At 43.8% G+C, this 22,121-nt stretch overlaps 1 protein-coding gene across 1 annotated transcript in view; it reads right to left on the bottom strand.

Annotated features, from left to right (window-relative positions):
- Window positions 1–22,121, bottom strand: part of Ctnnd2 (catenin delta 2) — an 847,786-nt gene that overhangs the window by 153,740 nt on the left and 671,925 nt on the right. The window contains exon 12 of the mRNA XM_052159968.1: window positions 21,412–21,595. Coding sequence (XP_052015928.1) covers window positions 21,412–21,595 — 184 coding nt within the window. The remainder of the gene's footprint in view (window positions 1–21,411; window positions 21,596–22,121) is intronic.

Raw genomic sequence — 22,121 nt, forward strand, 5'->3', positions numbered from 1 at the left:
CTGAAGCAAGCACGTAGGCAATGCTTAAAAAAGAGCCACTGGTGGCCCAGTTAAAAGTGTAAAGAGAGCTGGCAAAAGATGTCAAGGTCTAAAAAGCATTTTCTTCTTTTTCTGCTAATTCAAATTATTCATCAGACAGATGTGGTTTCGTAAGAGAAATCAGAAATTTTGAAATTCACACACACACACACACACACACACACGTGTCTGTGTATGCATGTGTGTGTGTCTGTCTGTCTGTCTGTCTCTCTCTCTCTTTCTCTCTCTCTCTCTCTGTGTTATATAATATTCACACACATAGGTAGACAGATTAATATGCTAGGGCAAGGAAACTGAAGTCCCCAGCCAAACCTACACCTGTGTTGAAGACTCTACAGTGCTCTGATGATTGTCTACAATTTTCAACTTGAAATAATCTATGATCGTTTAGGAAAAGTCTTAATTATTTTCTACATTGTTCAAGCTAGTCTGCGAGCATGTTTATAAGGCATTGTCTTATCTAAATTAATTGATGTGGGAAGACCCAGACCGTCACAGGCAAAGGCATTCCCTAGGTTGGGAGTCCTGAACTTGATATGAACGGAGAGAGGAAGCCTAGAAAAATCGGAAAAGGCCAGTGAGTATGCACGCGTTTCTTTCTGCTCTTCACTGTGAACGTGGTGTGACCAGAATCTTGCTTTGACTTCCCCTCAGTGATTAACCATAGGCTGGAACTGTGGTCCATTAGAATCCTTTCTCCTCTCAGTTAGGCTCCTGTCTCCTGTTTTTATCACAGCAACAGAATGAAGCTAGGACACTGACTCTTTGGAACTGTGATTGCACTGCATTGCAGTGTTACCGATGCAGGGTCAGGTTATCCTGGGCTATGATTACCCTCCCAATAGCCATTCATTGCCCTTTCTCTCTGTGAATATCAGATATGACCGCTAGGAATGTGTTAACTTGGTAGATCATTAACCCCAAAGCTAAGACTATCCTCCAACAGAATCTGAGCCTCTTAATAGGTATTGGTGCTCTCACACCATTGCATTTAGAAAATGATTTGATTCGTGAGTTTCTTTTGTTCTGTAACTGTAAAAGCCTCACGAGACCATTTCTATGTTGGAACATGGTATTCAGGGCAATGTGAATCTATGTTTCCAGGGTCCTGGTTACTGATATTTGGTTCAAGAATAAACCATAGCTCGTTGCTTTAGGCATGATAGCTGTGCTTGGCACGGCCAGAAACACTGAGGATATAAGTTCTATGTTAACTTCATTGAGCCTCCGGAAGATAAGCATCAAATCATGCTATAATCCAAGTCGTTGTGTTATTAACCCTCCATGCATCTGTTTGTTTTGTTGTTATTTGCTTGCCTTTAGTTTTTATTTATTTATTTATTTACTTATTCATTTATTTATTTATTTTGAGACAGGGTCACTCTACATACTCCCACATGTCCAGGAACTTACTATGTAAATGAGGTTGGCCTCAGACTCACAGAGATCCACCTACCTCTGCTACCTAATTGCTGGGGATTTAAGGTGTGATTGTCTACAGCCAAAATTTTCTGAAGAACAGAAGAGCAATACTGACTGATTAGGGACCATTGGGAAGCAGCCACCTGCCTGGGAGGTATCAGATTGTGGTTTGAAGACTTCCAGCATCTGGCGCTCTGGATGGATAGATACTATCTAATAGATAACTCCTGTCCAGTCGCATGAGTGCAGAGAGGGCCTGTGATTGGTGAGGAAAAAGGGGGCGGAGCTAAGAGTTGCAGAGAAAGCAGGTGAGAGACAGAGGTCTAGGAAGGAGTTGATGAATAATGGCTTGGGACTTTTTTTTCTCTGTGTTTCTTAAGGTTAGAATAATTGGGATAAAACTTTTATCTTTGTAAATTGGCATCTTGTAGTTGTGAGTTTAATATACATAAATCTAATTGGCTAACGAACTAAGCATTAAGAGTTTTGATTTACTTGGGTACTGGAATGTGAGTCCGCCAATGGCAGAGGGCTGGCAGCACGAAGATGTGTGTGGGATTTGTGTGGAAGCAAGAGGATCTTGCAGGACCCTGTCAGGGCAATAGTGTTGTAACCGCCAGTGCCAGTACCAGAGCGAGACGGTGCAGGAGAGTTGTCGGGAGTGGCAGTGCTGATGGGGAGAGTTGGCGGGTTCATTTTTAATATTTCCCCACAACAAAAGTTGGCCTTTTAGCTTCTACTTCTACCTTTCATTTCTATTCTTCACCTAATTCCCTGTGTGCGGTCATGGATTTTAAATTTATTTATTTGAAGGAAATTTTAACAAACTGTACTTCACAGACTTAAAAAAGCTGGGAAACCCAAGTTTTTTTTTTTTTTTTTTTAAAGCTCTATAGCTAGAGGCTCAGTTTCTTTCCAGGCCTGTTTCCTATTTGTGTGATTGCTTTGATCACACACTGACAGTTTACTGGGTACCATCAACAACAAGAACCCTGAGTGTATCTTCAGAAAAAAGAACTGTGAGTGCTGTGTGGAGCCGTCCTAGCTGCTGACCCCAGCATTTCCCTAACAGGACTGTTCAGGGTTCTTGTCTGCATGGCACAGTAAAATAAGTAACCCCAGGGTAGGAGAGGGGCAGTGGAAGTTATTCCCAGCCACGCCCAGTTGTGTCCTCTTCCTGTGAATTTTTGTTGTTGGCAGTGGACTCTCACAACATTCAAATGTTGAGTTTCTCTCAGAGTGCTGATTCTAGAAGGAGACGATTTTGTGGTCCGTTAGGTTATAAGGGTGGTGCCTACAGAACTGAATCATTCCTCCTATTAAGGAGACTCCAGAGGTCTGGTTAGCTATTTCTCTACCTTGTGATGACAGAGGAAAACCCGCCATCTGTTTTTGGAACAAAACACTTGTAAGAATCCATTCATGTTTGTCCTCTGGTTCCAGATGCTAAGCCTTCACAGTTGTGATAAATTTACTATGGCTATAAGCTACCCAGTCAACACGCTTTGCTGTGGCAGCCTAAATTAGCAAGGCCAACCTTCTTCTCTGTAGGGAGGAGGGTGTTCTGTAATTTATGGTAAAAATGCTAATAGGAACTTCACTGGATCAAAAGAGCTTAAAAGCTGTGTCCAAAATGAAGTAATTTTTTTAAAAAAAATGTATCTTTCCTTTATTTTCTTAGAAATATACCTATCCCTGCAAATTCCTAAATCATGATACAAGTTTGGGGATTCATTTGGTGGTGTTATGTGGACAAAAGCATGTCACAAGTAGGAAACCCAGCTTCCAGTAGATGGGCTAGAGAGAATTGGGTAGTTCTGCTAGGTGAACATGGCCCTTTGGAAACAATGTGAACTTTTATGTTTTATCTAATGACAAGTTCACACTGTAGAGTGTAGAGTCTACCTTTTGAGGGTAAAGAATGGAGAAGAACAAAGAGGCAGAAAGTTCTTGAGCACGTTTGTGAGCATTGATTGCACAGACGACCCAGGCAAACAAAAACAACTCGGATCTCTTGTTGCTGAAAGAGAAAGGACATACTTGTAACTTTTATTATTGAGCTATGCTCAATTCTTTTTTCTGGAGAACTTTCTAGGAGCAGAAGTACGATTTTTTAAAGAAGGGTACATAAGGGGCTCAGAGGGAGGTTAGAGGGTGCACTGAGATGGGTTGTTGTGTACAAAGTTTACTAGATGAGTTAGTAACATCATGGGCAGATGGAAAGATAGACAACAGCATGGTGGAGCCTCTGAGGACAGTTCAGGCTCTAGCACCAGAGACAGACAACGTGATGTGATAGGGTCTCTGAAGAGAGGCTCCAGAGCCCCCGTGGCAGAAGTGGGAATCTCTTCAACCTTAGGAAAGTGAAGAAAATTCCACAGCACAATCTTGTTCCAATCTTCAGGTTAGAGTCAGGTGGAGATGCAGGATATGTGGCTATCAAACCAGTAACCTTTGGTGTTACTCACTTCCCTGGGAAGTCTGTTGGCTAGGGATTCATAAGTGACATCTCTGTTAGGTGCCTGTCAGCATCTGTGAGAGCTGAAGGTATCGTTGTGGGAACAGCAGCTGGAGTCTAGCATTACACTCTTACAAGCACCATGTAGGCTTTAAGTTCATAAACTGGTCTGAATTTCTACTAAAGAACTGGACACTCCAGCTCAGAGCAGGGAAGATCTGAGGAACAATTAGCAAATGGTGGCTAGGGGGCAAGAGAGGCTCAGTTTTCTTCAGAGGTATAGCCCATGGGAGGTTGCCCAAGTAGCAATGGGTAGCACCCTACATCCACATTTAGAGGGCACTGCCAAGTACTCCATGGAATGCTAACGAGATAAAGAAAAAGAGGAAGAAGAGGAAGAGGATACGAAGACATGTGGTTAGGAGGTAGGTAGAGAACCTAGAAGGAGTTGGGAAAGTAGGTTGGGAATGGAAACAATCTAAATTCATCAAATTCATATATGAAACGTTAAAGGATAAATGACATGTTTTACAGAGTGTTGGGAAAACCAATGAGCAATTTAGTCTCTGATTCTCAAAAGCAAGACTGCCATGTGGTTCATCTGGACTTTTCATTCCTCATGGAAGGAGAAACTCTAAAGATGTAGCTCTGAGATTTCCAGCTCCTTGTGGAATGAAATGAAAATCTGGGCATGGGAGACAGTATCAAAGATTTAGGACTGTTCTGCCGGGATCTGTGTAACCACCCAAATGTCTTCCAAGCAGCAGAGCAAAAGAGCTGGGAGTGAGAGCTGGAGATGAAGGGGAGCAGAAGGGATGTGAATCAGGATGCGGGAGGGTCACCATGGTGGCTTATAGGTTGAAGGAGCAAGTAATACAACGGTGGCCTCCAGGATCTTAGAGCAACTCCTGTTCAGCTGCCAGAATCTGCAGCTGCCTGGAACTGAATATGGTGAGCAGCTGGTTGAGCCTGAAAATAAGACCTTCCCAGAGTTTCTCAGGAAGAGCCATGGTGGACACCATAATATCAAACATGATCAGTTTTAAGCAGAGAAATCAAGCAAGCCTCTTGTACTCCTGGGGCACAGAACTCTGTGGCCATCAAACTGTACATGCTGTGAGTCTAGTCTGCAGGAATATATGACGACAGCTCCTCAAAGCCTGAGACTCACCATGGGATTACATAAATGCCATTTTAACATTTCTGTGCAAGGACTTAATGGATATTGGATGATCGTTCTGTTTCTTCTCATGGGAACATTTTAGAAGCTCTGAGCAACAGGTTGGGAGACAGTCATTAGGACTTTTAGTTGCCTCTTGCAGCAGCAATTCAGTCTGAGCAAGAATCTCACCAACTTTAGGTAATATCTGGGAGTAGCTCCTCCCAGTTTACTGTTGCCAGATGGCTGGCACTCAGTGTGCCTGTGGGATACTGGGATGGCGTGGGGGGGTGGGGGGGAGGGGCTCATCATCTCATTTTACTGCTGTGGCCCGAGGAAAGAGTTGTGCTTTGCAAATCTAAGGATTGTAACAGCTGTGTCAAAAGGTCAGATACAAAGACACTTTGAGAACCCTCCAAGCATCAATGTACGCAGGTCACAAGATGGCCGTTAAGAGCTGAGTTCTATGATTAAGGCAGGCAACACCAAACAAATGCTACCATCTAAGGGGTTTCAGTTCTTTCATTGCCCTCGGTTTTGAGCAAATACAAATATAAATGAATATTTTATTTGCAATCATACATTTAATCAATTTTTTGTTTTCAAAAACAACTAAAAACAAACAAACAAACAAACAAACAAACAAAACCCAAAGAGAAGGTGTTTGTTCTTGACATTCAGCCTAGGGCATGTGTCCCTGTCCTGTCCTCACTGTTCTTTGTAGATAATTGTAATTCTTAGAAGCTGGGCACAAACCACACCAAGACATCAGTGTGGTGTAGCAATAACCCAGAAAACAGAAGGACTTTCTTAAACCTCATCTTAATCTAATTGCCCTGATGACAAATCCTTTTATGAATACGGAAATGGAAAAGTTTTAGAGATCTGTTGACCAGTAAAGAACATAGGCACAAGAAGGCACAGTAGGTGAATTCTGTTTGTTTAAAATGTATACTGCCAGAAGATTCTTATGTACTGTACAAATGCACAGGCTGGGCTGCTTCAGCAAGGCACTGAATGGCTTCACTTAATCTGATAATTTGCTAAAATCCCCGAGACACATGCTGTGCCGCTTTAACGCTAATCACAAGCACTCGACGTGGAATATTTTTTATAGAATCTGAACAAAAATAAAAAACGCAGCATTAGGTTGTTCCAAGTTCAAAGAAATTACAAACTGCTTCAGCCTTCAAAGCAGCAGTTTCTTGTCTTTTTGGTGCACAAGGACACAGCTGATGGTTGTGTGCTCACAGCTCACACTCTTTCACAACCCTGAGTACTGTCTACAGAGTGAGACATGGCCCTCTGCAATCCCATGAAGTTACAAGCCACGGAGATGTACCATCACCTTCCATTTGATCTGAACTTTTGAAGTGGCTTAGGAAACATCATCTACTTCTACAGTTGTGTTGGTCAATGCAAAGGTATGGATACTTATGTTACCCCAACTCTACACCAAGTTCATATCCTGAAACTAACCTCCAAGGTGAGGGTGTTCAGAGGTGAGACTATTGGGAGATTAGGTGGAGAGTGAAACCCACATCAATAGGATCAGTGTTCTTATAAAAGAGGCCCGAGAGCATGTTTGCCCTTTCTCCTTTGTGAAGACACAGAAGGAGGCATCATCTTTGATGCAGAAAGCAACCATCCTAAGGCAGTGAACATGTTAGCCCCTCTGTCTTCTCGCCTCCAGGACAGAGGGACAAATTTCTGTTGTGTTTGAATTACACAAGTGAAAGTATTTTGTCATCACTCCCCTGCACAAGGACAACCAGTCCTTTCTTCTTCTCTCTTTAGTTGCGAATTTGCCATGGAAACGCTGGATTAAGTTAGTGACCAATAGAAAATAAATAATATGAGGAAAACAGAGGCTTTCCAAGGTGTGTCTGTGGCTACCATATTCAAGAAATATAACGAGGAGGAGATGGGCAGGAGGAAGCAATTCGAGAGGAGGGAGAAGGACCGAGGCTGGAAGGGTAGAGGGTGCAGGTGAGGAGACATGGAGTTAAGGCTGGAGGTGTTAACCAGAGACTGACTGATATGGGCGTTTCCCTAATGGCTACTCTGTCACATGCCAGGATACCTGTCAGCTGCATAGGTTTCTAGTTGTTGACTCTTCCCCACAAAACCTCATCCAGTCGTCACTGTCAGCTGCAGCTCCCTCCACAGCTAGCCACCAGTCACCCTCCATGGCCACTGCCTTATCCAGCCACCACCTGCTCACTCCCATACAGGCTTTCTGCTTTTCCTCCTTCCTTGCTTCCCATGGAAGCCCCACTACCATGATTCTTGGAAAACACACATTGAAGTACAAGTGTACTGAGAGCTCCTGTTTTGCATTTGGTCAAACTCAAAGTCCTTAGCATGGTAAACAATAAGGAAGATGTCCTTTATTCCCTAACTAGGTTGAATCCAATCTATGTTTGTTCAGGGTCATCTGTGTGTATGTGTGCCCTTCTTGACAGTAATGTCAGCAGGGTCTAGCACAGTGAACACTCTTTATACACGCTTGCTGAATTAAGAATACATCCCAGTTTATCCCCATTCAAGCCTTTACCAGATTTACCAGAAGGGGTTTGTTGACAAACTACATAGATAATTTATCCCCAATTTACCAGAAGGGGTTGATTGACAAACTACATAGATAATTCTACTCACCAGTCAAACAGTTTTAACTTGACAAGTGATGCAATAAATGCAAGAATTTCCTTAGCTGCTTATAAAATAATCAGAATAATTGGATTTCATACCAATGTGGTGAAGATGTGATATGTCATCATATAAAGTAAGTGATAATTTGGAAGGAGATATAAAAAATACATAGATAGTCATTGCATGCTCTACTTGCATGGATTTTTTTGAGCCTTGGGGGTAGGGCTATGATATGTACATGACAGGCTCATCCTTTAGAAATGGAGAAATAGAAATAGAAATGTGGATACTACAGTGATCCAAGATCACACAGCAAGTTGCTTTCCAATCAGGTCTAAGTGTATCTTTTCAATACCTGAACATATTTCATATCAACATCAAGCATTTCCTGTAACTGCTAGAGTATAGTCCAGGGGAAGCCAGTAGGGTCACTGCTCTCCTAGGTCCCCCGGGCCCAAACAGCCTCCTTATCCACCTCTTGAGGTCCCTGATCATCTCTCTACTCTATGCGCCCCCACTTGTGCACATAGCTGCATTTACACAGCACAGGGAACATGGTTCCTCTAACTTTTAACCATGGTTCCATGGTTCCAGGAATATCTACAACATAAAGAGGCTTTTCCCCAAATGTCTCTCCTTGAATTCTTAACATTGGCATTGGAGACTTTCCCTCTTTCCGGGCCCTCTGCATTGACCATATCCTAGCTAGCCATACTGAGCTCTTTGACCATTCCATGACGTGAAACACAGACTCTCCTCTGCTTTTGCGCCCTTCTATGCTCTGCACACCTAGGAACACCGCCTGAGAGTCTTGCTACTGTTTTTTAGGGTGATCTATGCCCCCTAAGCCAGGGAATTTCAACAATACTACAAAGGCCACAACAAAGTGGCTCTGTGTACACTCACCAAGACTCAAACTTCCTTGATTCTTTCAAACCACAAATAATTATGCTTAATTAATTTGTGTTTTAATGGTGCCTAGCAATGTTCTTGACGCAGCTTAGAAATTTATTTTCCATATATGTGGACTAAGAGACCCCATCTAAGTTAGCTAAGCTATTGATTTAGCATTTACCTGGGGGTCCCTGTTAGGTGGTGCCAGCTGATTCCATGGTCAAAGCACCATGAGAAAAACTTACTCTTTAGACTCTCAGAACTCAGGTTGGAATCTTGGTGCATTGGAGCTTTGCGGTTAAGAGTTCCAGGACTAGTCACTTATGCATTCAAGCTTAATTTTTATTCTAATTGGAAAGAAATATAGACTTTGTTCCAAAAGCACTATAGTGGTACCATCTATTGGTTTTCAGTCTGTGTTGGTAAGGTCTAAAGGTCTCCTCCAAATTAGGCAGATGACTGAACAAAGAACAAAGAATACATAATGAGCTGAGAGGACAGTGACGGTCCTGTTACAGAAAACATTCTGTGGCTCCAGAGAACTGATACAGTAGACCTTTTAGTGGACGTACCACAGAGACTCACACTGGGAACAGACAATCATATGGCAATAACCAAGATAGATATGGCTCCTGTGCAAACATGAGGTGATGCAGATCTCTCTCTCTCTCTCTCTCTCTCTCTCTCTCTCTCTCTCTCTCTCTCTCTCTCTCTCTTTCTCTCTCTCTAACTGGAGAGATCTTCTGAGTGACCAGGAAACTTGCACATTTCCTTGCGTGGGTGGGAATGGGAGCAGAGCAGTTGCCAGGCATGCAGCAGAGCAGCTATTGAAGGCGCATCCAGGGATTCCATCATTTTGTCAGGCACTGAGTTAAGCACTTGCCAGGTGAAAGAGTGATGCTGTTTTAGGGAAGATGAGTTGGTGATCAGTCATGATCCTCAGCTATTTGGGATGTGGCTGGGTTTTACTGGGTACATAAGTCATCAAAGGTAGGGAAGCTTTGAAAGAAGTCAGGGAAACCTCAACTTGTCATGGGAGGCCTGTGAACAGGAACCATGGAAGTCGGGATGTGAAGAGGCAGTAAGAACCAAGTTCTTTGTGTTCTTGCGCTGTATGTAATGCTCCTAGGGTAGACCAGAGTTCAGAGTCAGAGCAGGGAGGCTGCTATTGCAAACACAGCAATTCAGGGTCAGAGGACTACTGGGATGCTGGACAGCAGACCAATTTTTCCCTCGTTGATAAACAGTACTTTCCTCTAAGAACTCACAGACATTGATATGAAGCTATGGTGAGACTTGTTCCATGGCCAGGAAAATTGGATCTCTAGGAGTCTCTGTGCCCCTCACCCTGTGGAATCTCCTGAATAAATCTTCACAGTTCAGTGAATTTCCAAGCAAAGAGAAAGAAGCGTTGAGGGTGAGCAGTAGACTGCCCCTTTCTCTATCAGCCTCCTGGGTCCCAGTCAGAGCCTCTGTACCTTCAAGCCCTGGGGTTGGCGCTCAGACAGACTGTGCGTGTCTAAAGATCTCCATCTCTGGCTGCAGAGCTTCCCACTGGGCGTCGGATAGGGAATGAGAGCATGACATGTCTCAACGATCTGCCCTCTAAAGGGAATTAACCCTGAAAAATCCTAATAACCCATATCCTTTCCTCCTTAAACCTATTGCTTTTGGGCTGGATGAGACTTTCAGCCCCTAACCTAACTGGAGTAGTGGTGTCCTGTTCATCTGTTTTATCTACTTAGGAGTGACAGGGGTCAAGGACAAATGGTATTCAATCATGTTTGCCAGCCCAGGAGATAGTGTTGCTCATAGTGGAGGAGAAATAAAATTCCTTTCTGTTATAGAAAGCAGCTTAGCGCAGCTGCTTCCCCACATGCCAGAGAGAAAGTCTGACCTTCTGCTATTGCCAGACTCTGATCCAATATTCCATATCCACAGGTATGCACCCACTGTGACAGGCCACAAGCCCCGCCTCCTGGCAGACTCATAAAGGACACTGTGCTTTTTACTCCTATGTGAAATAATTACCTTTTTTCAGTAAGCTCCATTTGTTGCAACAAACTGACCCACCCTTGTACAAAACAGAGCTGTAAGAGCAGTCAGGACCACTTCTGCTGGCGACACATTTGACAGGACCTCCGTCTGCTTTAATTAAATTAGCTTGCAATTAGTGACTACGCTGTTGTTCCAAAATAAGGTCAGGTAAAAAATGTAACCCCAGGAAGAACAGTGGTCAGGACATGAAAGCCCACAGAGCCCGGCCACGGAGCATCATGCGGCATGATGAATTGGTTGGCTCCCCTGGGTATAGCCATTCTCACATCAACTCTTTGTGCCAGCATAGCTTCTTTCTGGTCATAAGTTACCTTAAGAAAAGTGTAATTAATTTTAGGAATTCATTAGCTCCAGACAGTGCCTCCACGGCAGCATGCCTTCCGTGCTGGTACAGAGCTTGTTAATGGGGAATAATGATGCATCTGCACCTCCCGGGGACAATAATGAAGGACATGGGTTAATCGGAAGTCCCAGCATGTCTGTCCCCTTCCGTAGCAGTCCAAGAGACAGAGAAATACATTCATGACACTGACAGAAAAGTACAGGGTCCCAACCACACGGAGATGAAGGTATCCACATATTACCTTATCTACAAGTATCCTCACTTGCTTTTTTAAACCCATTACACTTAAGTATTGTTACTTAACTCTTCCAGAAAAAATGAACTTGTGCATACATTATGAAGCCTAGACAGGACGGCTTTCCTGTTGGTTCACCTTCACTTCCAAAAAAGCTTTTAATTAGTACTTTCAGAATCTTTTCTGCTTAACTTTCAGACCAGAACTGAGGAATGTGTAAAGACCCACAGCCAAACATTAGACTGAAGAGGGAGAGGAAGGACCGTAGGAGCCAAAGGTGTGGCGGGCCCCTTGAGACATGGTCCAGAGAATCAACTAAGGGCTTATAGGTGCTCACAGAATTTGAAGTGACAACCAGGGACCCTGATTCTTTCTCTCTACATAAACATGGAGCTAATTTCAATACATAGCAAACACAACTATAAGGAACATATATTTACAACCAAATTAAAAAACAAAAAAAATAAAAATATTAGTTACTGATTGGAATATGGAATGAATGGCATGAGGGGATATTCTATGTCAATCATTTATATTTAAGGTGCAATCATAATTATTATATACTCTCCTCTTCTGGCCAAGGGAAGCAAGATATATTTGGGAGGAAATGGTCCTCATCACTGGTTCATGAAATATGAATGCTGGAAGAACTTTGGATAATTAGAGTAAGTCCTTTCCATAGAAGTATGGAGATCTGAACTAGAGATCTATACACACAGTGGCCATGTTAAAACCCAAGGGTGTCACCTGATGTGTCAATAGTCACAGCTATGGGGAACAGGGACATGAAGATTTATGAGATTTGCTGGTTAGCCAGGCTGCAGAGGTAGTCCTTGTTTCAAAACATAAGGTGTCAAGAAACTGAGGAAGACTTACCATTGACTTGTAGCTTACACACACACACACACACACACACACACACACACATACAAACACACACACACACAAATACACACACAATCTTGTGATATAGAAATTAGAAAAATTTACCCACCTATCTACCCCAGACTAGACAGGCAGGGCTGCCTGCTGCTAATCCCACCCATTTGCCTCGCCAGCATTGCCAGAGCACACCCTCTGCGGCCTGGCACATGAAGGAGACCTAGGCTTTCCAATGACATCACTCACTCCTCTTGTGTGAATTTCATGAGGCAACTTCCTGACCATGCATTGGTACTTCGTGCAGTTAGTCTACAGAGAATGGAAAGGCTGGCGTGGGCTCCAGGAGAGTGCACTCGTAGACTACAGAAGAAGGAGTGTCACTGACTGATGGGACCTCTCTGCTGTGCCCTGAAATCCATTACTGTGTCTGCCTTCACACTAAGGTTTCATCTCCCATGGATGCTGGAGCCAGTGACTGACAGACCTGCAGTCTACACCAGGCAAGCTCATCTCTGGGAGACTTGACTCCTGTAAAGGATGATTGGGCTGAGGAACTCTCCAGGGCTTGATGAGTTCTGCCAGGCTAAGACATTCTAGCACCCACCTCTGCCTTATTGCTTCCTCTCCCCTTTCCCATCTTCCTTCCCCTTCCTTGTTCTCATTTGAGGAAAACCTGAACTTTGCTTTGATGGTTCTCCTGGTTTCTCTGTCCATTTTTCCTCAGAGATGTGTGTTAGGGTTCTGTCTAAGCTCTACCCCAAAGTTACCTGGCAGCAACCAGGTATGCCCCTCCCCACAGTTACCTGACAACAGGTAACTATAAAAGAGGCTTCTTGCCCCCTCCTCTCTCTTATCCTCTTGTTCTCCCTTGCCCTCTTGGGCTCTTCCCTTCCCCCTTCCCTTCCCTTCCCTCCTCTCTCCACATGGTCACGGCTGGCCTCTACTTCTCTACTCTCTCCTTCTCTCTGCCTCTACTACCCCTTAACTCCCTTTCCCATGCCCTAGATAAACTCTATTCTATACTATACCATTGTGTGTGTGGTCCCTCAGGGGAAGGGATGCCTCAGCATGGACCCGCTGAGGTACCCCCTTCCCCACATGTCCACAGAACATGTTTTTATACTGCTTTCTCTTTTAATGATCACAACAGTGTGGCCTTTGAATAAACCTGTTCCATGAATTGCTAGGATGCAACTGTATTTAAGGGCAGGGCCTTTAAAATGAGGCAGTCTTGTTAGAATAAAGTCTTCGATCTTAGCCTGGTCTGATGGATGTCCTTAAAAGAAAAGAAAATTTGGGATCAGATGCTCTGAGAGAAGACCTCATGAAGATTCAGGGAAGACAGAAGAAGCCTGTTAGTTTAGGAGAGCTCCCTTAGAGGAACAAGCCCACCGGCTTTTTGATATTTGACTTCCAGGCATACAGTTTTGACAACACGGATCCAGGGACTTAAGTCTCACAGCCTATGATACTTTGATACAGCAACTGAGCAACTATAAATGACTTTCTAGCCTCTGCCAACTAAGCTACAGGAGTAGAGTTGCTAGTGATGGGGTGCACAGCCCTGCTAGCCATGTGGCTGCTAACCAGGCAGCCCCCACTTAGTCTATGAGCTCTCACGCTCGCTCCTTCTTCACCGCTGACCTCTGCGGCCTCATCCTGGATAATCTTTGCTACTGAAGAGAGCCATGTCCCACCCACATGAGACCCTCTGGTCAGTGAGCTGCTACCCGCAAAGGAGGTGCCTGCTGATTGAGGTTCAGATGTGGAAAAGAGGATGGGGGGGGGAGCAGTGCAGCATCTGTTTACTACCCAGAGGGAAATTCCATCTCCACACCAAGCATCCAGGTGAAGAGGAATCCATGCAGCTGGCACATGCCCACACCCTGGTACAGATGGGTAAGCCAGCCCAGAGTTCAACATCCAACACATTCAAAATTTAAAGGTTCAGTCCTACGGGCCATCTTTGTAGTTCCGAAAGGTTCTTTGCATGCTGCTAGGGGAGATGATTCATCAGGAGCAGTGCATAGCTATGAACCCTGCACTACGGTAACAACTAGACTGAGAGGATGTGACCACTAGTCAAATTGGGCCATAATAGTTGTGGGACTATGTGGTATAATTATGAGAGTAGACAGTTATTTTCTGATTGGATGTAAGGACCACCTCATAAGATGGAACCCCTGGAACCACTAACTGGGCCCCTCAAAACTGGGTCATAGGGAGAACACTGTACTATTACTCTGTTAAATGGACACATAGTCATAAACTGTACTGTTGGTTCTTATCTTCATACAAACAAATGAGTGCATTTCTCAGCTCTTATCTTGGGCGATTCTTTTTGTAGTAGATGGCAACTGATATGGAGATATACGACTAACTGGTCAACGTGCAGAGAATATGAAAGCTCTAAGGAACGCTCAATCCTAATTAGGACATCTATATCACGTTTCCTCCCTCTGAGGTGCATAGATCATCACAGAAGACGGTAAAGAAGGATCGTATGAGCCAAAGGGAGTGGATGTCTATAGCAAGAGCAATGTTTGACAGAAATGATAGTGCAGCTGCACACATGGCTTCGCTGCATGCATGACACTGCCACAGGATCTAGCCAGGCAAAAGCTAAGCATGGATGGGGGAGGGACTCATGAGATCCCACCCATATCTCAGGAGTGACTGACATTTATTACTGTGGGGAGACAGAGAGTCAGTAAAGGTGAGGGACATGGGCCTGGAGATGGTCTCCATATTCTAGTACATGATCCCAACCCAAACACATTGAGGCAGCACTAAATGAGTTTTAAAAGGGAGCACATGAATTTGGGAGGTAAATGCAGTAAGGAAGACAAGAGAGAGATTGGAGGGGAAAGAATGGGGAAGTAGATTTGATCAAGCACATTATAAGCATGTATGGATATAAAATGAAAATATTAAAAAGAACTGAGTAGGTGGATAATACTGGCCTGATCCTAACATAAAAATAAAAGTTTCTTTTTCTTCTTCTTTTTACTTGTGGCTAATTTGAGAGTAAACCAGATAAAAATAATGTCCTCAGAGCCTCTAGCCTCGGTGTGATTATCATCAGCAATACTTTGTGATGGGTTTGCTCAAGGTCACTCTAGAATTAGTGGCACTATGGGGCCAAGCGCTCATCCATTATATGGGTTAAAATGACTAATTGAGGGTGCGGGTTTAATTACACTCATAAGCACAAGCACAGTGTAGCTCCTTTGACAGGCTTAATAACATTCTGTGTACACAAAGATAGATGAGAAAAATTGGGGTTGTATATTGTTGTCCTGTAGGACAAGATGCTGAAGTGGGAATAGAATAATAAAAATAAATAAATGACCTGGTGGCACGCATGGGTAGAGGAGCGGTGGAAGTTAACAGAGCCAGCCTCAGGTGCACACTTCCACTGCTGATAAAGTCCTAAGTTCCCATGACCAAATGTAGCACAGCCACAGAGGAACGTGAACGAGCCGTCTTATCGAGCTAGTCGCTGGATTAAAAGGGAGAAGAAAGGCGTCACTTATCAAGGCTTTACCTAGGGCTCATTCTCAAATGATGATTATGGCCACACCAAGGATCTTTAGGGTATTGATGTGCGATGTTTTAAATGGGAAACACAGTCATCTTTCCGAGAAAATTCTGAAAGCATCCGTTGTGCAGGCAGCTGCTGGAATAAACAGTGAAAATGATGTATGTGTCATGTCACGTTCCCTGTACAGGAACCTAGAATGACTTCTGGCTGTACACAGTCTTCTATAAATCCAAGCTGAGCTCGGAAACTGATTCAACGTTGAGAAAGTGAAGAAAAGACTCCTAGGCAAGAGCAGGGCACACAGAAACCACACACCCTTCTAGGAAGCCTCTTACGTCAAGGGGTTTGGAGTCAAACCTTAGTCCGAGACAATCACATCTGGTCATGCAGACCTCAGCCCTGCATGGGCAATCACTTTCTTCCCTAACTAAGCTACGGAGGTGATTGGGTTTACACACAGACAGAATCAAGCCCCCTCTATACCTTCCATCCAAGTTTGTGAGAACTTGTTTGAGAACAAAGTTTTTCTCATTTTCCTCCCTGTCCTGTGTCCTAAGGTGTCCCCTGGCTCTGGCAGTCTCTCTGGAAACTCAAGAAACAGTTGTTTACTGGGTCTGACAGATCAAAGTTTCAGAAACTCATGGCGGAAAACAAAAGAAATGTATCCTCTCAGGCTACTAGAAGATAGATTCCAAAATCCAATGCAGGCCCAGGCTCACACAGACGGCTCTAGGGAAGGGTACCTTCTCTATGGTGGCTTTTAGGTATCTCCACTGTTCCTTAGCATGTAGCTGCCTTATTGTCTGCCTGTTTTCCAAGGCCTCTTCCTCTGTCTATGTGCTATGTCCTTGCACTTTGGTTCATGCTAATCTAACCAAACAGATCTCCAAAATCACTATGTCCAAGAAGGGTCACCTTCCAAGGTTACAGAAAGACAAATTTTGGAGGCATGTTTATGTCAGCCACTACATTGACTTCGGCCAGCAAGAGCCTGCCCAAAGACAGATGAGATCTGGTCTCCTAGCTGCCTGCTAATATGTGTTTTCAGCTGAAGGCGATCATTATGACGGCCAGAGGTTAAGGAGGCACATTTGATTACATAGTCCTCAGCAAGACAGTCATTGGTACAACCCCAAATCTATTCCCAGGTCTGACCTGGTTGGCATAAAGTCATTTTTTTTGGAGGAGTTCTTAATCATGAAAGGAGGAAGAAACAAAATAATAATTCCGCTCAGATTTATGCCCCAAGTCTTCCTAATAATTGCTAACATTTATTCTGGATAATATGTTAGGGTGGTTTTTGTGTTATCTTGAACAAGATTTTTAAAAATGGTTTTATATAAACCTAAAGTTTGGAAGTAGAAGGAGTGGAACAAAAGATGGAATTATAAAATAGGAAGATATAAGTGAGCATGCGTGTCACTGTTTGGGATAGGGGGGAGACATGGCGGAGGCAGTATATGGAGTCGACCCTGCCCTGCCCTGCGTATTGTTGGCTCATGTTATTCTAATGACGGTGATCCAGCTACCGTCAAAAATTTTTCTATTAACTCACTCCTTCAACAAAATTTAAAAGCTCTCACTGCCCCAATTTCTATCTTATTTCATCAGTGATAAATAGGTATTTTGGGAAGAAACAGATGGATCTGCCTGAGAAAAATCACATTTCCTACACAAAGTGAATTCTAAATGGAAAGGACTAAGGGCGTGGAGCCTTCACTCTAAATATCCCCTGGGCTTAACCTTGCTGGTGTGTCCACAGGAGATGTCTCTGTCCTCTTAGGGAAGGCAGAGGCCGGTGGCTCTTCCCTGGAGATTACTCTGTGAAAATGGCTTCTGGGAGTCAGGATGGAGAGGTGGCCTCTGTGGAATCACTGTAGCACTTTCCACTGCCACACACACGAGCCTGGACTGTCAATCAAGGACACGAATTGTCTGAGGCAAGATGGATTCCAGATTTGGACTTCTTTAAAGTTAAACTTATTTTACTCGAATTTTTCTCTGCTGAGTGTTTGAACAGTGGGGCTCAGTATGGCCTACATCCATAAACTCACATTCATCTCCGAAAAGTAAAATTGTGAAGTAAAATACTAATCGCTTAAATCTTACTTTGCTTCCTTTCTTGAAGAAACAGAAACAGATCTGAGGGATGTTATAAACAGAAGTTCAGGTTCAGAAATCCCATGACATGAAACTAGGTTTTTCCTTTATACTTCATTTTATGTGTTCCTAAACTGTAGTTTCAGAAACAAACCTAAAATATCAACTTATCTTAAATGGATCAGTCACAGAACAGAGGAATCTGACATGAATGACTGGGGTATTCCTAAAAATATATCTACATCTATTTGTCAAAAGCACCCATGGTTCTAAGCGAAGATTGAAGATGGGGCTCATTGGGTAATGGTCATAGATTCCTGCCCATTCCACACCTCACTCTTCTCTTTCCTTTTGTATTTCTCTACAAGAAAATAAATGATTCAGAGTTTTGGATGGTTCTTGCTTGTTCTCTACTGAGGGCCTCAAGGGAGATCCATCACCATGGTAGCAGAGATGAATCAATTATACAGCAGCAGGGTGGATTTCAGAGGATCTGCCTTAGTGAAGTACCCAAGAGCTACAGCCATTCCTACTGAAGACAGTGCCCCAAGAACCAGCCACCTCCTGCCAGGTCCCATCTCTGAAGGTGCCATCAACTCTTTATATCTCCATAGTGTGTGGACCAGGATTCAGGCCAATGGACTGTGGGGACACAGCTCATATCCAAGCATAGCAAAGCCCTCAGGACTGGGAGTAGAAAGCAGGCAAAGAGCAGAAGCAAACACCTGGCACTTACACCCAAAACAGATACTGGCCAGGTGAGTGCCATTTGGTAAACATAGAGAAAGAAATTAAGGTTGGACATGAATGTGCACGCTTTTGAGGCACACAGGAGGCAGAGCCAAGGTCGTCACAATCAGGTATTTGGCTAACTTGGCTGATAGACCGAGATCCTGTCTCAAGAACTCCAAAAGCAGGAAATCAAATGAACCAACACATCGGACTCTGTGCCCTAGTCATTGGTTGGCTGTTTGTTGCATATTTCTGGAGAGCTCTACTGCCATAGGAACCCACACATCCTCTTGATGTGGTCAAATGGAAATGGTCTGCAGAAACTCAGGGTGTGGGTCAAAATCAGGAGTGACTCCATGATGCAGCTAAATATGAATTTAGTGAGCTCATTAAAAAGTAGCGCAATAGACTGCCCAGGGCTAGAGATGCACCTGCGCGCAGACCACCTGCAGAGCATGTGGTAAGGCCCTGGGGTTCATCTCAGTGCTGTCGAAGAAAGCAAGACTCAGCCTGCCATTTATGTGGGATCAAATCCTGATGCAAAAATGGCACAGCATCTTCCTCCTGTACTACCATGGCATCCATGTGACAGTAGAGCCAACAGGTGTCGCCTCCTTCTGCTGAGTTGGGAATGACTGCATGGTACAAACTGTGGAGGGGATCCCAGTGTCCCAAGACTCTGTCACTCACTTAGCAAAGGCTCATGAGATCAAAGTGCTAAAAGGAAGAAGTGGCACACCAAGTGATTTCCTTCATGTGAGCCACTGCCTAGAAGACCAGGAGTACCAAGACGCTCACACAGGACACCCCATGACCTCTGTAAAGCACACAGGTCACACACCTGCCTGGTCAGGTGCACAGCCCTCACTCTCAGTGGACAGTGGAAGGATGGATACGGCAGCTTTTGTCTATGGAGTCTTTGTTTGATAAATTATTTTACCCCTTTCCATGACCACTATATTCCTCTCCCAGTCCAAGAGACTACCAGTGTAGGATGATAGGCCATCACATTTGAATGAGAATGGCATTAGCCTACTGCTATTACAGTAACAAAAGTTTAATGAACTGAAAAAATAAGGCTTTGTTACACATTAATGGGTTTTTGTGTTATAAATCATGTAACACACTCAGAATTTTGGGAAATCTCTAACTCTGGTTGGATCACGGCTTTAGAAAGCCTGGCTTGCCTACAACATATTCATCCCAAACCTAAGAACCTCCAGTCTTTTCTTCCTGTGTTGAGTTCACATTCACACAAAGGTAGCAGCAGTAGGGGATGCAGCCTCTGTGTGTGTGGGAAGTATGGGATTTCACCCTGTTCTGATCACTCCTTCTTCTGGGTCAAATCCTAGACCTTAAATGCAGCCAGAGGCCTTATGAAATGGTCATATGACATATACTGGCCCTTCTACTTTATCATCAAAGGTGCAGAACACACGGTGTCTGTGCCGTCATCTTTGAATCAAATGTCATGAAGATGCAATGATGCAGTTTTTATTCAGTGTTTCCTCTGCAGAGTTGCCCAGGTCTTTATTGGTTCCTCTGCAGCTGAATCTGAGGCTCTTCCTTTCCCCAGGCCTTTTTAGGAATGACAACAGGCTTTGTAAGCAGAAGAAGTTAAAAAGAGGAAAATTACTCTTAATAGATGCAGGTAACTGAGACAGATATCCAGGCACAGAAGGCCAGGGGTACTGAAAAGTTAGAGCTCTCATGTAGAGGGGCCTCTGAAGGATAAGAGAATTTAAGAAGCTATAAAAGGATGCTGCAACAGGGAATTCTGGAGACGTATAAATCTGGCTTATGGTCAAGATTAACCAGAGAAATCATGCCATGACCTGTTTCTATGTCATGTGGAGGAAAGCAAAGGTATCAGAGGACTCCTGTTCTGTTTCTGAGTGTGTGAAGATATTCACAGGCTGGCTGTGAGCCTTGCTCTGCACAGACATGAACACAAGATGTCTTCTCAGTGCCAGGACTGAGAGCATTGGTATGGATATTCCCAAGATGGGGATTATTAACTTTTACTGAGGTGCTTTTGCTCCTTCTTAGCAGAAACTGGATCCACATCTAGAAACCGGCAGACTGTAGGAGAAACTGCCAGTCCGTGACAGCACAGGTAAAACCATTCTGAACATTTAGTTTTGAAATATATTTGATGAGGCATGTTCAACAAACCTTATTATTCCTTCCCCACCATCAACCCACCTGCTCAAAATTTCCAATTTTAATAAAAACCTTCCCTAGAAACACAGGTTGGCTTTAGAAGAATGTCTATCTTGCTTAGTACCTCCTTTTCAAAAAGTCAGTCAAGGTGTAAAGACAATTTGAAGGAGACACCATAGATTTCTGGATGGTGGTTTTTTTTTTTAATGCACTAGAAAATTTATATACTTATAATTTTTTGTCATTTGAATAGACCAAGTAAAACAGGCCTTCTTAGGGAGCTATTTCAAAGGAGGTTATGGATTCTTGTAGTCATACAAAGACGTATGTGTGGAGGGGCCTAGAATAAAAGCCTGATAATATTTAATTATATCCCTATACATTTGTTACAGACTCTCCCCCAAGCAATTGCCTGGTTATTTTACAAGTAAAATGTCACGTCAGATTACTTATAAACGACTGTTTTCAGTGAAAGAAAGTGACTCAGTTTTGGTTGAAATGAAACTGTTTTGTTCTAGACTTAGGGCAGCAGGCTAACTCAGCTAAACACTGTGGAGGTCTAGAGCAGTGGGGGAAGCCTCTAGCTCTTCAGGAAGACGTTGCAGGACTTTTCCTTAGCTTTCTAATTGCTGTGACAACTCTGTCTCTGCAGAACAGTGATCCTTGGGAAATAGCAATTGAAGTCATGGGAAGAAGTCCCTGAACCAGGCTCAGCAGGAAGGGGACCGACCTTAGGCACCCGGTGGCGTTGCGCAGCACCTGTGATGAATGCAGTTGTAGTTTCCGATCGTCCTGAAGAGGTGAGTTCTCCCAGCCTGAGTGAGGGATGATCACCGCATTGGTCAGCACTGCCAGGGCATCCTGGATGATTGGCATTTTGAGTGCATCACAAGATGAGAGGTTCCAAAGGACTCCTGCAAGAGACACACAAGGAGGGACACTGAGTGGGTACCATTCTTTCTCACCTCAACCAGACTTTCTTACTGGAGATAGCAGGACTATCAGGAAGGTTGGGCCACTGAGATGGCTTGGTAGGTAAGGATGTTTGCTGCTGGGGTTGATTGCTTGAGTTAAGTTTAATGAGTAGGACCCAGACTTTTCTCTGACATCTTTATGTGTGCTGAGACAGGTACACACACACACACACACACACTCAAAAGGGAGTGGGGATAAGCACGTGAGTGTTAGAGATTGCCTTTAATTTTAAAACACCTGTATTGAACCATTAAGAGATATGCTCTGGAAATTGTTAAAGACCAGATTTGACATCAGAGGGTTCACAGAGGCAGGTAGCGAAAAGGGCTTATGGCCTTGGTGATTGGGATTATGACAGTAGCAGATGGGGCCTGGTGACAAGGATGAGGAAGTCATCTACAGGGTCAGAACTACTGATGGAACAAAACTTACTTATCTGGGGCTGACAAGAATGCCCACCCAGAA

The sequence above is a fragment of the Apodemus sylvaticus genome, chromosome 16 (assembly GCF_947179515.1).
Source record: "Apodemus sylvaticus chromosome 16, mApoSyl1.1, whole genome shotgun sequence".
Taxonomy (NCBI): Eukaryota; Metazoa; Chordata; class Mammalia; order Rodentia; family Muridae; genus Apodemus; species Apodemus sylvaticus.